Source organism: Laccaria bicolor, genomic scaffold (genome assembly GCF_000143565.1).
Source record: "Laccaria bicolor S238N-H82 LACBIscaffold_5 genomic scaffold, whole genome shotgun sequence".
Classification (NCBI taxonomy): domain Eukaryota; kingdom Fungi; phylum Basidiomycota; class Agaricomycetes; order Agaricales; family Hydnangiaceae; genus Laccaria; species Laccaria bicolor.
This window is the reverse complement of record NW_001889876.1, coordinates 625,213-639,663: the sequence shown is the minus strand read 5'-3', so window position 1 is coordinate 639,663 and position 14,451 is coordinate 625,213. Positions and strand designations below refer to the sequence as shown.

The 14,451-nt window shown below is 48.2% G+C and overlaps 7 protein-coding genes across 7 annotated transcripts; 3 read left to right on the top strand and 4 right to left on the bottom strand.

The window, feature by feature from the left end:
- Positions 1–85: 85 nt before the first annotated feature.
- LACBIDRAFT_145447 (uncharacterized protein) lies at positions 86–1,261 on the bottom strand (the record flags this gene model as incomplete). Its single annotated transcript, XM_001877320.1, has 4 exons — positions 86–226; positions 279–688; positions 776–1,040; positions 1,094–1,261. Coding segments are annotated over 4 exons (984 nt in total), but the record flags the coding sequence as incomplete, so codon positions are not given.
- A 277-nt stretch (positions 1,262–1,538) lies between these two features.
- Positions 1,539–3,174, top strand: LACBIDRAFT_189130 (uncharacterized protein; the record flags this gene model as incomplete). Its single annotated transcript, XM_001877685.1, has 8 exons — positions 1,539–1,641; positions 1,689–1,968; positions 2,032–2,213; positions 2,262–2,539; positions 2,591–2,737; positions 2,789–2,914; positions 2,969–3,082; positions 3,133–3,174. Exons 1-8 carry the CDS (start codon positions 1,542–1,544, stop codon positions 3,172–3,174), a joined length of 1,269 nt encoding a protein of 422 aa, XP_001877720.1. The 5' UTR covers positions 1,539–1,541.
- A 152-nt stretch (positions 3,175–3,326) lies between these two features.
- LACBIDRAFT_313642 (uncharacterized protein) lies at positions 3,327–6,404 on the bottom strand (the record flags this gene model as incomplete). The annotated part of the gene is made up of 16 exons (XM_001877319.1): positions 3,327–3,437; positions 3,499–3,742; positions 3,794–3,958; positions 4,014–4,212; positions 4,267–4,386; positions 4,447–4,586; positions 4,635–4,680; positions 4,728–4,880; positions 4,928–5,160; positions 5,209–5,249; positions 5,305–5,368; positions 5,418–5,584; positions 5,636–5,866; positions 5,930–5,960; positions 6,017–6,111; positions 6,195–6,404. The coding sequence occupies 16 exons, from the start codon at positions 6,402–6,404 to the stop codon at positions 3,327–3,329; spliced, it is 2,250 nt and encodes a 749-aa protein (XP_001877354.1).
- Positions 6,405–6,518: 114 nt separating this feature from the next.
- LACBIDRAFT_293059 (uncharacterized protein) lies at positions 6,519–7,713 on the top strand. The gene is made up of 7 exons (XM_001877684.1): positions 6,519–6,578; positions 6,630–6,812; positions 6,867–6,905; positions 6,971–7,056; positions 7,108–7,307; positions 7,359–7,549; positions 7,600–7,713. The coding sequence occupies exons 4-7, from the start codon at positions 7,007–7,009 to the stop codon at positions 7,633–7,635; spliced, it is 477 nt and encodes a 158-aa protein (XP_001877719.1). The 5' UTR covers positions 6,519–6,578; positions 6,630–6,812; positions 6,867–6,905; positions 6,971–7,006; the 3' UTR covers positions 7,636–7,713.
- On the bottom strand, positions 7,709–8,491 carry LACBIDRAFT_313640 (uncharacterized protein; the record flags this gene model as incomplete). Its single annotated transcript, XM_001877318.1, has 6 exons — positions 7,709–7,815; positions 7,871–8,030; positions 8,089–8,196; positions 8,251–8,285; positions 8,341–8,421; positions 8,479–8,491. The coding sequence occupies 6 exons, from the start codon at positions 8,489–8,491 to the stop codon at positions 7,709–7,711; spliced, it is 504 nt and encodes a 167-aa protein (XP_001877353.1).
- Positions 8,492–9,346: 855 nt separating this feature from the next.
- Positions 9,347–10,889, top strand: LACBIDRAFT_183409 (uncharacterized protein; the record flags this gene model as incomplete). Its single annotated transcript, XM_001877683.1, has 8 exons — positions 9,347–9,527; positions 9,584–9,761; positions 9,812–9,926; positions 9,983–10,086; positions 10,138–10,325; positions 10,374–10,585; positions 10,635–10,688; positions 10,740–10,889. The coding sequence occupies 8 exons, from the start codon at positions 9,347–9,349 to the stop codon at positions 10,887–10,889; spliced, it is 1,182 nt and encodes a 393-aa protein (XP_001877718.1).
- A 260-nt stretch (positions 10,890–11,149) lies between these two features.
- On the bottom strand, positions 11,150–14,304 carry LACBIDRAFT_313638 (uncharacterized protein; the record flags this gene model as incomplete). Its single annotated transcript, XM_001877317.1, has 3 exons — positions 11,150–12,479; positions 12,529–13,238; positions 13,294–14,304. 3 exons carry the CDS (start codon positions 14,302–14,304, stop codon positions 11,150–11,152), a joined length of 3,051 nt encoding a protein of 1,016 aa, XP_001877352.1.
- Between the last annotated feature and the right edge of the window lie 147 nt (positions 14,305–14,451).

Genomic DNA, 14,451 nt, shown 5'->3' with positions numbered 1-14,451 from the left:
TCCACATTATTATGCTACCACACAGAGTCTGGCAGTGAGTATTATTTGCGCGTCGAACTTAAGCTGTACTCGGTGCAATATGCTTGAATCGGATCACCAGAACGGTGACATTGTCTGTGGTATGATGTGACAAAGCGTGCTTGAGCAACTTTAGGCTTGCAAGCTGAGCGTCCTCAATATCACGGACCAGGTCTATGGCGCTCTGATCGCCAACGATGTCCCAGAGCTGAAAACGGAGTGTTAGCATGAATAAAAGGGGGGTAAAAGATGAGGCCCACTCCGTCACAAGCCAATACCAAAAACTCATCTTCCTCGCATAACTCGGTCTCGGTGGTGTATGGAGCGCCCACGACGAACTCCTTCATAGCCGAATCACCTAAGCTCCTAGTCACGGCCAGAACGCCATTCACCCTTCCACTCATAACAAATCCACCAGCGTCTGTGATCCGCTTTGCTTCTTGCTTATCGGATCCCTTGTGGTCATAGGTGAGACGAACCGCTTTCCCCGCACGACAGAGAACGCCACGAGCATCACCAGCATTGGCGCTGTACAAGACGCGTCTCGCATCGGAAGGGGGTACGATCACCGTAATGCCCTCTGCGGCCGTATTGGGGGACGCAGGAGATGCTGAACGAGGAGTTATTGATCCAAACGCTTTCGAGCCACCGCCAGCCAGACTACGAAGAGCTTTCCGTATGCGACTGGCTCGAGGAGGCTTCACCTTCTTACTCTTCTTTTGGGGATCGTTAGAAGCTGTTCCTATGCTTTCTGCACTGCTTTCGTTTGAACTGTCGGCCACAGGTTCTTCGGTCTCGATGCTGTGACCTGAAGGGGGTGATGAGGAAGCCGGAACAAAAGGTTGCTGACCCTCTGGATCTTCCACACGAAGAAAGGCGGTGACGGCTGTGCATCCCGAATGAATTTTCCCATCTGATTCTTCGCATAGTTTAGATAAGCTTTCATCGACATCGTGGAAAGTTTGGTTGAGGATATCGGGGATAGGTGTAGTGGGTGATGCGTGGATAGCTTTCAGAAGATACTAAAAAGCATGTCAGAAAATGGTGTGAAAAAATACGATGGTGTGGAGTATACCTCATGGAAATGCGAGCCACACCACTCTGCAGCATGCTTTCCAGCGTGGCCATCGAAGACGGCAAAGAATCCCTGACCGCGAATGGAGTCAAAGTCTACGACAAAGGAGTGGGCATCTTCCATAGTCCTTCTTGTGCCCTTGTCCTCGGAGACACCGACGCGGAAGGTGGGGTGATTGGTAGAATGACGATTGAGGACCTGTAAAATGTCAAGATAAGGTGAGGTTGAAAAATGAGAAGGCTTACGCCATAAGTATCGAGGTCTGCGGCTGTGATTGACTTTGAACGCGCATTGGGAGAATCTGTAAAAGAAGAAGAGGACATTGAAGCGAATAATTATCAGGACAGAGTATTATGTAATATCGGTGTGGTTATTATTGTTGCTATTCGGGAATTGCCGCATCTTCTTCCTCTTCAAGTTCCCAGTTGGACCTTGGTTGGACCAGTGCATGTCTCAGCAATCAGCCACTTCAAAGCCTTCGCTCCAGGGCGTCAGAATAAAAGCAAGAAAGGGCGCAGTAAAGGCACAGGCAAAGCACGAGCCATCCAGTGAGCACTCTCCTACTGCAACCATCTGCCTATCTTATCGGGAGCAGTCTTCAGAGATCAGCTATACAAGCATCTCGAAACAGTACCAGACGGCGACTTTGACTCTTTTGCAACAAAGCTAGTCCAAGCAGGTTCCACTCTCGAGTTTCTCAAGTATGCAGATGCACTCTTCGAAATCATCCTCGTTGGCGGTCTTCTCCAGCCAGGCGGAAGTTATGTCGACGATGGAGCTCCCGTCTCGCCATTTACCATCTTCAATTCGGAAGATCCTGCGCAAATCGATGACCTGAAAAAATACATCGAGGTTCTCAACAAACTCATCAGAAGGTTTTCTCCGTCTCTTTGCCTTCTTCTTATCTCTTATTTTCTTTCTCTTATTTTCTTTCACAGGTACAAATATCTTCAGAAGCCTCTAGAGGAATCAGCTCTGCCAGGGCTTCTTCAATATATCCACCGCTGGTCTCCAGCACAGAAGGACAAGCTTTCACTCGCCGTTGGCCTTTTGATCTCTCAGGGTCTCGCCAACGCATCGTGCTTGCAGAGTCTTACCAAAGATCATCTCGTCAAGAATGGTAAGTCATGTCCTACTTATCTGAGCTGGATGTTGAAAACTCTGTCAGATGTATCCGTCAGCGTTATCAGTCTTATTTTCCGTGCATATCTGGTCGATCAATCCATGGATCACTTATCTGCGACCTTGAAACGGGGCGGTATCAAAGATCTTCTCGCCTTCTTCCCTCCCAATAAGCGCGAGGGCAAATACCTGGAAGACCATTTCAAGAAAGAAGGACTTTCACAGGTCGCTGAGTGGTGGGCAAAGAAACAATATGCCGTTGTCAAAGAGAGTATCGTCAAAGAGCTCTCTGAACTCTGCGAACGTGAGGAAACTCCCGACCAGGTCAGAGAACTAACTTCCTATTTCGTTTAGATGACCTCTCATGCTTCATAGATTGTCGCCGCCATCAGAGCGCGCCTAGAAGAATCGCCTGTGCCAGAGAGTGAACTGATTCAGTGCATTTGGCAGGGTTTGATGACTTCAGTCGATTGGAGCGCCCGCCCAGACCAAATTGAGGGCCTCGCTCTGCGCGAAGTCGGTGTAAGTGCTTTTGCCTATTTAAACTCGACACTTCTTATAATTGTTTCATAGAAATTCGCCCCCATCCTCGAACCATTCTGTACCGGAGCAAAAACACAAGTGTCCCTCATAAACGTTGTTCAAGTGTATTGTTACGAAGACACGCGTATCATCAAGGCGTTCCCGCAGATTCTCAAAGTATGTTCCTTCCAATTTATGAATATTTAGAGGATCAACCCCTCTCTCCTCCAGGTGTTGTACAATAAGGACTGCATTTCTGATCAAGCTATCATCTACTGGCATCAAAAGGGCTCTAAACCACAAGGCCGACAGCACTTTTTGAAGAGTACTGAACCATTAGTTAAAGTACGTCTCCTAGCTACTATCATACTTGACATCCATTAAACCGAATGCAGTTCTTGCAGGAACAGGAAGACAGCGACGAGGAAGATGGCTGATTCTACAGCCCACCATCTCGTAATACTGGTACTACAGGTAGTATGCCCATGAGTCATTGGACACGAAAGAATAAATAAGAAAACTAGCAAAGCATTGCAAACTCAAGCCAATAGAAATCAAACGAATCAAACGACAAGTAGATCGTTGAAATCTACCACGCTTCCGGCATAGAGGGAAAGTCTCCTGTCCATCCGTTGGCGCCTCCCATCTGCAGAAAGATCCCATCAGAGCCATTTGCGGGAAGCCCAAGGTCCGCCAAGCTCTAAGAAAAGAAAACACCGCATAAGAAAAAGGAATGCTTTGGTCTAACAGAGGACACAAACCTGTTCTTGGAGCCAGATAGGAATGGTTGATGGGTTAAAGATTCCTTGATTGCCTGGCCAAGCAAACCCAAGTTCTTCCATGGTAAACGGGGGTGGCATTCCGGGATCAAGATATGTTTGGGGAATAATCATGTTTTCTGCAAAGGATGGGGGTGGCATGGTAGGTATCGGAGTGTTGATTCCACTTCCCATACCTACTTTGCGGCGGAGGTTGGCTAACATGATCCTCAAAGTTAGGGCGTACCTGCCGAATTTCAACATACACCTTGGGGTAAGTATCAGTTTGCGTTCTTACCTCTCAGCCGCAACGTCCGACAGAAGCTGAGCCAATTGCTCAACTTGGCCAGTGATTGCTCCCAGATCCAGTTCAGAGGGGAATAGACTGGCCATTTTCAAAAGAAATAGGCCGGAAAACGCAGCCGTGACAAGACTGTCATGGACGGCGTAGCGAAGGGCAGCTCTATAAATTTTACATGCTTAGTCGCCATAATAGCTGCGCAGAATCGTGGGCTTACCTGTATTCGGATGAGTTCAAAAAAATTGAGAGACAGTTTGATGCGGCATCTTTTGCTTGGAAGGCAAGCTCGCGTTGTTCGAAAGGCATTTTATCCCAAGCCACGCCGCGTAAAGCGACACAAACAAGCCACAGTTTTGCATAATGCAATTCCCCAGCCAGGATTTTTCGGAGTAATGAATCCTGGTCCATGGTCCGACCTAAAGGTTGTCCCCATCAATGAGCAGGACATGTCATCAAACCAAGGTACTGACAGTGAAGTTCATCGCAGTCCGACCACCATTTGTCCAGTGCTACGTTTGCACGGCGGATGAAAGCCAATGTATTGTGATTGACCTGATCGTTTAAGGAAGCCAAGGTATCGTAGATTTGAGCTTAAGTAGGGTTTCCATGTCATTGCCTATTCATAAAGCGCATAATGGGAAGTGACGCACTCTTTTGAGCAATAAGCTCAACCAAGGCGACGAGCCTGACGTCGGTCGGCGATGACATGGGGTGGCTTAACAACAACCGGCAGTGACGAATTGTACTCTCATCCCGTAACACGATTGGGCGGCCTGTTCCCAGACTCATTCTGAACAGCCAAATTAGAAGACGAAGAAATTGAAGCACTGAAACCTACTGATGGTCAAACCAGTAAAGACAAAGCCAAATGCGAGCGGACACAACTGATGAATACATGAGATATTGGGTGCAAAAATAGTCAAATGCTGACCTAGATTTCTCTCTTCTTCCTCGGTCCGCTGTTTGCCAACGACGTCAGCCAGCTTCTCCAAGGCTCGATGAAGGCCGAGGTCCAAAGCCATACGCATGGCGTGGCCACTGGGAAGCCAACCATTTGTACTCCAGGCAGCCAGCAACAACATTCCTACACAAAACATAAGGTGATGAGTGGGAAATAATTAATTTACATGCCTTGAATAGCCTCCTTTCTTACTACGGGCCCGAAAAGCGAGGAGCGTGCAATACCTTGTGCTTCTTCCAGACATTTGTAAAACGTTGAACTAAGAGGTCCGTTGCCGCTGCGAATTTTAGAAGCCACAGCCAAGATAGCATCGAACGTCCAGGGGGTCCTCTCCATTAAGCTTTCATATGTGTCATACAACGGGTCGAACAAGGGAATGAACAAGTGACATCCTGCGAAAAAGCTGGAAAGGGAGATCAGGGACCTGGGTGATTCAAATGATATGACATACATATTGTAAAGCTCGCGTGCCTCCGAGTCGGTGACCAGGCCCTAAAAATGGACAAGTTCAAAACGGACGGCAAAAGTAAAAAGAAATTAAACCAACTTTTTCCACTACATGGGGAAAGGCATTCCTTGGAATGGGTTCAGCCCTTTTACGCTTCTTCACTCTGATAAAACGTGTGTCAGCAATGGGCAAAGTCATTCCTTTATTCAAACCTTGGGGAAACGGATGGGGCAGCGGCAGCTTCGGCAGCAGCATTTGCCAACCCCTGCAAAGCTTCTATGGGAGCGTTCAAAGTTGAACGAGGGAGCGTGTCTTCGGACTCGTCATCCGAAGAGGGAGCTGTGCTCGGAATGATTCCATATGACGCATATTTATGGGGCTTGAAGTTGGAGGGTGAGTAGAAAAGTATGCGTCGAGGTTGTTAACGTACTGGAGGTGCAAACCCCGGAAGCGGTGGGAAGGAGCGGGAGCGGTCAGAACCCGGCATCATGTCAAACCCATTATGTTGGGGCTGCTGTAGACCAGACATATCACGGTGGACATCCATGTGAGACGTATACATCCCTGGGGGTGGTTGCATTGGCGGGGGATGCTGTGGCTGCACCGCCAACAAAATCCTATCCAACGATGATTGCATGCCAATCATCTGGCTTTGCATAACCTGTTACACAAAAACCGTCCAAAATCAGTAAACATCTACGCAAGCTACCCATTGAAGCTGTACCAGATACTGGCCCTCAAGGCGAGACAGTCGTCTAGCGAGTACGTCATCTTCAGCATGGGATGAGGGTGGCAGGAATGGGACGCTTACTCAACGCTGGGTCCAGCGCTCGCTTGGACATTCTTCTTCTCTGGTTTTTCAAAGACACAAGGCGTTCCACTTGCCTGACAGCGGCGGCAAGGAGCCTAAGAAAGCGCCGGGCCGGGCGGGGGAGGCGGGCCATAGTGAGCACAAAAGATGGATGAGGCCAGCTGAGGCTGATGCGTACCTCTCCTTCGCATCTGTTTTTCCCCTTCCTACAGGCGGTACAAGCCCGTGCGCCTCTCTTTGGGATATGGGGACTTGGTTGATGTTGATTATGGTGTGAGCCATCCGCTGTTGACATAAACTGGCCCATGGAATGACCGTCACCGGTTCTCCGTCTTTTTGATGCATTGTCAGAGCCATTAGATACTGAGGCGGAAGGGCTTTGCGACATGGTGTTGTAGTGAATAATATCTTGGCCTGTTCAGCAGAGGCGGCGGGATCAATGCTTGCCACGTGCCTCGGATGTCGCCTCAGTCTCAGACTCAGGGCCGCCATTAAGCATCATAGCAATCTTCACTCTTCAAAGGATTCTTGGTCTACTTACCCTCAGTAAATGATATAACAGGTGTGTAATTAGGTTTCAGTTCCTTTGGGCTCACCATCACCTCCCACATAGTAACCATGTCGGAATCAACCCATTTTAAAGGTCAATCTCGCGTCCTCAAAGTCTGTCATTGGTGCGCAAAAAAGCAAGAACCAGAGGCAAAGCCTTTTCAGGCGTGTTCTCGTTGCAAAGAGGTGAGGTGTACATTTCATGCTTCCGCTTCAAGACATTTGACACGTCTAGGTCATATATTGTGTATGTTGGGAGCATTGATAAACTGTGACTATAGTGTTGACAATACATTTATAGAGTAAAGAATGTCAGGTAGCGAGTTGGCCACTCCACAAGGTAAGTAAGTCGCAGAGGCCTATATATTGATGGTTGCGAATCTCCCAATTTTTTCTCACCGACAGACTCCGTGCAAGTTCAGCGCAGAAGCAAATGCTGCTATGTCAAAGAACCCCGTTGCCGCTCAAGGTATTGCCAACTTTAAGAAATGGTCTGTCTCAACCCCCAAGTTCTTATCAGCAGAGTATTCACTCTCTTCCAGGCATGGGTTGCATATCGGTGCTCTACGCCACGCGGCCATTTGTGCTTTTGACCTCGGTCACAACCCAACGGCTCTAGAGGATGGTGTTCTCTTCGTCGAGATAGAGCTCAAATCCAGCCACAAGGACTTCCCTCTGAAAAGGAAGTATGAACCTACCGGTGGTTTCACACTGACCATGAAAGAGACACGCGAGATGTTGGGTAACTTTCGTTTTCAATTGTCTTTAACTCATGAACTGATGTTTTAACTAGGTAACATGGGAGGCGCTGCCATTTTGGATAGTATCAAGGAAGCTAATCTTCACATGCAACGAAAGGGTGCCTTGGGCGTGGCGACCTTGTTATTAAAATCTCATGACATGGTCGACGTCGTAAAAATCATTCTTCCTTCACCTGCATCGGTCCGTCAAGAGCAAGAGGCAGACAATTGGGGTCAGCTTTGGGTTAGTTTCCCCTACGATTTCTATAAAATCTGCAACAATGATTTTTACAGTTCGATAATCTGCGGCTTGCGGTGGAATCGGATTGACCTCGATTCGGTATGCGAGACGGTGTTTGATATTAAGTACCGTGTGTTGTCGCCTCACCGAACTTATCTATGGCTAGCAAATATCTTCGTAGTCCTCCCCTATTTCCAAATACTTGCGAACATCCTGCAAGGCTACCCCATTTTGACGAGTAAAATGCCCAGCAAGCGTGCCATAGTTATCTGCCAACAGTTGAAATACGGCTGAATTAAAGACAAGGACAGATTGTGAACGAACCAGTCCAGCGCAAGGCAGCTTCTTTTGCCAGGAAAACTGCGCGCTTTAACTCGTCAACTTTGGCCGGATTCGAATCACCGTATGCGTTGAGTTCTGCTTCTTGGCTATCGAGTTCTCTCCTTAAATCGGAGAGCTTAGCAAGCGCAACGGAGCGAGCTTCCTAGGCAGAATAGATCAACGAAAAGCAGAGAAATAGAGGCCTAATCATATAAATTCACAGAATCCAATCTAGCGGATTCCTCGACCGAAATCGCGCTTCTCAGTTCCAATATTTGGATCTGATGATTTTTATGGGTTTCCTTCAAAGCGTTGACCCGTGCTTGGATCTAAAAAAATCATCGTTAGCCAAACTCGAGAAATCTTAGTGAAAAGAGGCCAACTGCGGTGCCTTGCTGTGACGGGAAGCTCCAAAAGACTTGAGGGTTCGAAAGTTCACGCATACAGGCACACATGACAACCACAAAACGCACAATTTGAAGATCCAATCTTATCTGCTTGAACAAGCCCATCATCAACCAAAGATTGCAGAACTTCTTTGATTGACTGAGAGACTTATCGAGTAGCCGCCTAGATTAGTTGGAAGGTCTTGTGAAGAAAGAAAATTTTACCTATTCCTTTCATCTTCGGTCCAAGCTTTTCCAATTCCTTGAGCTAGAGAAAAGACGTAACACAAAAGGGGCCATGCTAGTTTAAATATTGAAAGTACTTGATAGAAATCACGCTAGTAAACCTCATGAGTGATGTTTAGGTGGAGATAGACACGAGCAGACTGTTTCATGAAAAATTTCGAGAAGTTTGACGCGCTTTTCCTCCGCTGAAAGACCTCTTGAAGGCTAGAAGGATGCGATCTCAATGGAAATCAAGAATCTGAATGATGAATGTACCATGGTGACTGCTATGAGGAAGGCGCGTTTCAGTCACATGATTCAATGTGCGGTTGAATTTCAATACACCTCTGTCCGCTTTTGACATTTCCGCGCCCACTGCTCGGCACTGCCGCACAATAATAAACCGAAATGCTCGTTCCCAAAAACACCCATCAATCGTACCATTTCCTGTCCATATGCTGAACTTGGCCACCGTTGTCGCTGCTCTCGTCGTCGCAGTTGTATTACTAGTCTATGTCCGCATTTTGCAGGGCACTTCGTACTCTGGGGGCGTTCCACGCATAGGGAAGCCTGGTGTCTGGGGTTATATCTCAACCGCCCTGCGATGGACCATTGATGCAGAATCTGTTATTTTGGAAGGTAGATCCAAATTCTCTGGTCGACCCTACACCATCCCTACTCTGGCAAGCAATTCCATTACCACTGACATACGCAACTGTGCTAACAGCTGCTTAACCAGTCCGGACCAATCTTCCTTCTTGGCCCAGAATATCAAGAGATGGTGAGGTCTGCCAACGACGACACCGTGCGTCGTCAATCATCACCAGCCGTTTTGTGCCCTAACGTAATAGAGCAGTTCAACCAACCTATGGCGGTCAATGAGGACCTTCAACTCCCTTACACTATGGACGTTCATCAGCTTCGGAATCCATACCAAGCGAGTGTATTACGCACAGATGTAAACCGCGCAATCTCTTCCTATATCCCTGAAATTCTCGATGAATCGATTCTTGCCATGGATGAGACTTTCAAGGTCTCCAAGGATAGTGGTGAGCATATACCCTTCTTGTCATGCATCCGCTACTGAATACTTTTCATATAGGAGTTATTGATATCCCGGTCTTCGAAACAATGACCCACCTGATTGCTCGAATCAGCAATCGTGTGATCTTTGGCATCGGGATGTGTCGCAATGAGCGATTTCTTCACGCGGTTGTACGATTTGCAGAAACGACACCTCTTATGGCACCTTTCATAAACTGGAGTCCCCATATCTTACGGCCGTGAGTATTATATTTATCTTTTGAGATGCGTTCAAATCAGAATTTTCCAGGTTGGTCTATTTTGTTTTGTCAAACATTCTGGGAGGGAAAAAAGCTCCACTCAAATATATCATACCATTTTTAAATAACTATCTAGAGGAGAGGGAATCCATGGACGAGAAGCCGGTATAACCGTCTCTCATTACTCAAATTTATCTTGTGCTAATGTTATTAAAAATTAGAATTTGGTCGCCGAATTCTTGATCAAGGGTGCCCCACCTCAGGAAACAGTCCTTGGCCTTGCGGTTCGATTGTTGAATCTGAACTTTGGAAGTATTCACACATCGTTCGTGTTACTGGTTTTGACAAGCGATCATAAGCTTATGAAATTCATTAGATCCATATTTATAACGCAAACCTTGTTCGAAATTGCCCTGCTGCCACCCGAGGATGTTGAGAGTATCCGGACGGAAATTCAGGAAGCTCTCGAGTCAGAAGGTGGTTGGACTAAAGGAGCGTTGCTGAAGTTCAGGAAAGTTGACAGCGCTCTCCGAGAAGTTGGCCGATTTTATGGATTGATGTATTGTACGTTTTGTGTGTCATTACCGCGACTGGAGTCTGACTCTCTTCCAGTTGCCCTCGGCCGCGTTGCTCTCGTAGGTTGTGATCTTGGGGATGGCACAAGTGTACCACCTGGATGCAGAGTTGCCATCGATATGAAAGCAATACATTTCAACCCGGATATTTACCCAAATCCCGAAGTATGCGATTTGTTCAGATTCTCAAAGTTACGTGCGGGAGAATCCAGTGATTCCAAGTATGGTTTCGCTACCATCGATCCAAATGTGAGTGCTTTGAACTTGGTACACGATGAATCTTCATATTTTGAGTTAGTACCTGCCTTTCAGTGCCGGCCGACATGCCTGTGCTGGACGTTTCTTCGCAGCCGTATGTTGGCTTTCTTCTGAAACCATGCTCACTATCTGATCAACACATAAGATGGAGTTGAAAATAATGGTGGCTCATATCCTATTGAGATATGACGTTTCACTCCCTCCCGGCGCTACCTCACGACCCAAGAATATCATTTTCAACGGTGCGATCGTGCCGGATCCGAAGGCACATTTAATCCTCACTCCGCGACGTTGAGGACTTAGGAGGATACTTGAGGTAGGAAGAAGATTCGTTCGACTGACTAGTAAGTTGTCTCGAATATATCACCATAGGAGGAATGCGATGTACATGTCCGTTGTTGTAACGTAAACATTGATAGCAAGGTGTAAAAGTGAAGATAACAAATGAGTGATGATGTCGTTCCAAAGGTGATTTGCTCTGGAACCAAAAATAGATACCTAAGTATGTACTATCTGAAAATTAGGCAAAACCGAAAACCCAGATCACGCAACTGGCTATCTTAAAAGGTCTAATTGTTGGTCGTTGGAGGGGTAACGGTAGGCCACGAAATCAGGGTCCTGAGCAACGAGATCTTCGAGAGCTTTCCGCGAGGTTACTGACATCCGAAGGTTCGGATTATTGGATGCTCCCATGCTTAATGCACTGTGTCTTGAAGTGGAGGTGGCGTATCCGTTGGTTGCTGGATCATCCTGAGCTTCATAGTCAAATTGTCTCATGGATGGAAACTGGAGGCGACTGTCATCCTGAAAACTTTCTTGCTTCTGAATTGGCTGCTTTTTACCCAAAAATGATGCAAATCCAAACTTGCTTTTTCGTTTGGTTGATGGAACGGGAGACGCGCTTCGGGTTGGGTGCTCTTGAACATGCTCAAGCCTTCCGAGTGATCTACGAGATAGGCCAAACTCGTCATAACGGGGGCCCAATGATCGACGACCGTCAAACTCAACCGCTTTGCTGGCAGGCATCGTTTGTAACCTCAGGTTGGGTTGCGAAGTCATACCGCCAAAGGATTGGCGTCGAGTGTCCCCATTGCGGAACGGGGCTTGCGGAGGGAGGAAATCGTGCGCTGGTCCCGAACCAGGCGGTAACAATTGAGGGGTATATGTGTATACCGTTTGCGGCCTGGAATCGGGTGACTGCCGAGCCGGAGCTTCACCTGGAGGAAGAGGAGGGAGAGACTTCTCTCTTGAAAGCCGGTTTGGGACAAGTGGCGCCAGGGGTGGATTCTGCAGTCGGAGGTCTGGTTCTGAGGTGACCGGGTAAACAAATTTGGCTTGAGTCTTTCCTATATTGTCTTCGTGGTTTTGTCTGTTGTCCTGGTCATCGGGGTAATTATGAACGAATGTGCGGACTTCGACCATGTCTGCTTCAGGGCCAGGCGGTCTTGACGAGGTCGGAGATGGCAGGACACTAGAGGGGGCCGTAGGTGGCGACATACCAGAAGAAGATAACCCTAATCTTGGCGATGTCATTGAAGGAACTGAGGGTGTGGATGCGTGTCGGTGAGTCGACTGTAGAAGTTCAGAAGGCCCTCGCTCCACGAGATACGAGAGTGGCGGAGGAGGTGCAAGGGGAAAATCGTCCTCGAGCTTTTCATTTTTTCGTTGTTCTCGATCAGCCTCCGCCTTCGTTCCAGTAACAATGCGCCAGATCTTTGCAAGGCCATTCTTCTTCTTCTTTGATTTTTCATCGAAGGCGGTTTGGCAAGTATCTCCCGCCTCTTGCTGTGTGGGAGGCCAAATTTGGCTGTGACGAGACCCGCGGAGGTCGATAGGTGAGGTCGTGAGACGGCTTGGTCCTTGTGCCTCGCGTTGAAGGGCAACGCTGGAAGAAGCCGTTAGATAAACAAAGCACCAACTTTGAATCAACTTACTGCATATCAACCATACTCCCAGACATTCCGGAAGGGGCCAAACTATCTTGGCTCATCCAACCAGCACTTAGGTTTCGAATTCCAAAAAACCTGGTGCGCCTGGGTGACCCCGAGCCTAAGCTGTGAACTTCAGAGAAAGAAGCCTGTGAATAAACTCGAGGTAAATCTGGGCGTTCTGGCGGGGCGGTCAAAACACTCGTCGGTCGAGCAGAACTCGAATGGGAATATCGTGAGTATGGCTTGAGGCCGTTATCGGTGGGTGGGCCATAGCTCTGTGCAGAAATGATAGAAGTGACGTCCATAACAGAACTCCGAGAAGACTTTCTTGCACGTTTTTCTTCTTTCCGCCGGCGTTCTCGTGCCTCGCGCTCTTCCTTTCGAACATCGACATGCTCCACAATCATGCCATTCTCAAGCAACGTTATTTCGCGTGATTGTGACCGAGTATGCACATGGATATTGGTTGGTGAAGAAGGGGACTGTGGAGGCTTGATGCGAACGCCGCCAAAGTCGTCCGCGGGGGATGAAGCGGCACCCATGTCGTACGCAGACCGTCGTAACTGGGAATATGTGTCTCGCATCCTGTTGTCGAGCTGCTTCGCCTCCTGCATTGCCCGAGCATGCGCAAGAGCCTCTGCTTGCAACAAAGCTCGCTGGGATTTGATGTAAGTGTTCAGAGTCTGTTGCCTTGATGCAGGTTCACGCGGATTCTGTAGATGCATCATTTGAATATCAGCGCGAGTAAATGTAGCGAGTCCAACTCACGATGCTTAACCAGATTTTGAGGTTTTGTTCGGTCAAACGACCACCTCTTGCCTTCGGTCGTGACGAATCGTCGACAACGACAACGCCATTGGCCTCATCCTGTAATTCTCTTTCCACAAGATCTTCGAAGAGTACGTCGCTTGCTCGTTCCCAGACGCCTGGGGAAGCGACGTCAACATCCGCCATATCTTGATCTCTCATGGCGCATTCCACGCAAACTTCTTCCTGCAATGGTGGTGACGGAGAATATACCATATTGATGGGGTTGGGTGCATCGGGAGGAGTAATGTATGTAGGTTGTTGCGGGTATGTCCGATGTTTGGGCGCCACCGGAGGGTTGTATGTTGGAGAAGCTGATAGAGGCATGACGGGAGGAAATTGACTACTACCACCAAGAGCGTTAGGGCTCGCTGAAGAAGACGGTGCGGCAGGACGGCGGGGAGTAGCAGGAAGAATGGACACTGGTCTGTCCCGCGACTGCAACTCATTCAAGCGGGTAGGTTGAGGCGTATTCGTCCTGCTGCGTCCAGTATCCTGGTTAGACTCCACTAGGGTCGGCCGTGTCTCTGTTGAAGCTCTCGAAGGAGCGCGTTGGCCATTATCCTCTAAGCTATACCGTTCAACAACCCGACGCGAAGCACCTGATGGTAGGGCATACGACAAAGAGGTGCGCTGGGGTTCTTGGGACTGAGATTGAGTAGAAAGTAGGCCAGGCGAGCGGGCACTTTGCCTAGAGGGGGTCTGCTGATACTGAGAGTCAACCCGACTTGACTGTCCAGCAGGCCATCCCGAGATGCTATTGGATGGTTCAAAGGAACGTTGAAAGGATTGGGGGTCATATCTGTCCCACAGCTGATCTTGTTGAGGTGGAGACTGTAGAATGGGTTTGGAAAGAGGTGGGTATCGGTTGTCTCTAAAGTCAATGTCGTCCATAAGTGTGCGTGGGTATAGATTGACATGAAGATTTGCAGCGGGGTCGTTTCGTGGCGGTTGTTGTATGGTGGCGGCCATGTTGGGGTGAGTGAAGTGTCAGCGAGCGCCTAGCGTGGCGACGACGGAAAAGAAAGATTAAACTGAAGAGAATTGTGTGGGCATCCAGAAGGAAGAGAGAAAGAAGTTAAAGAAGAATGGAGACGTGAATTTGAAGAATTTCAAAGT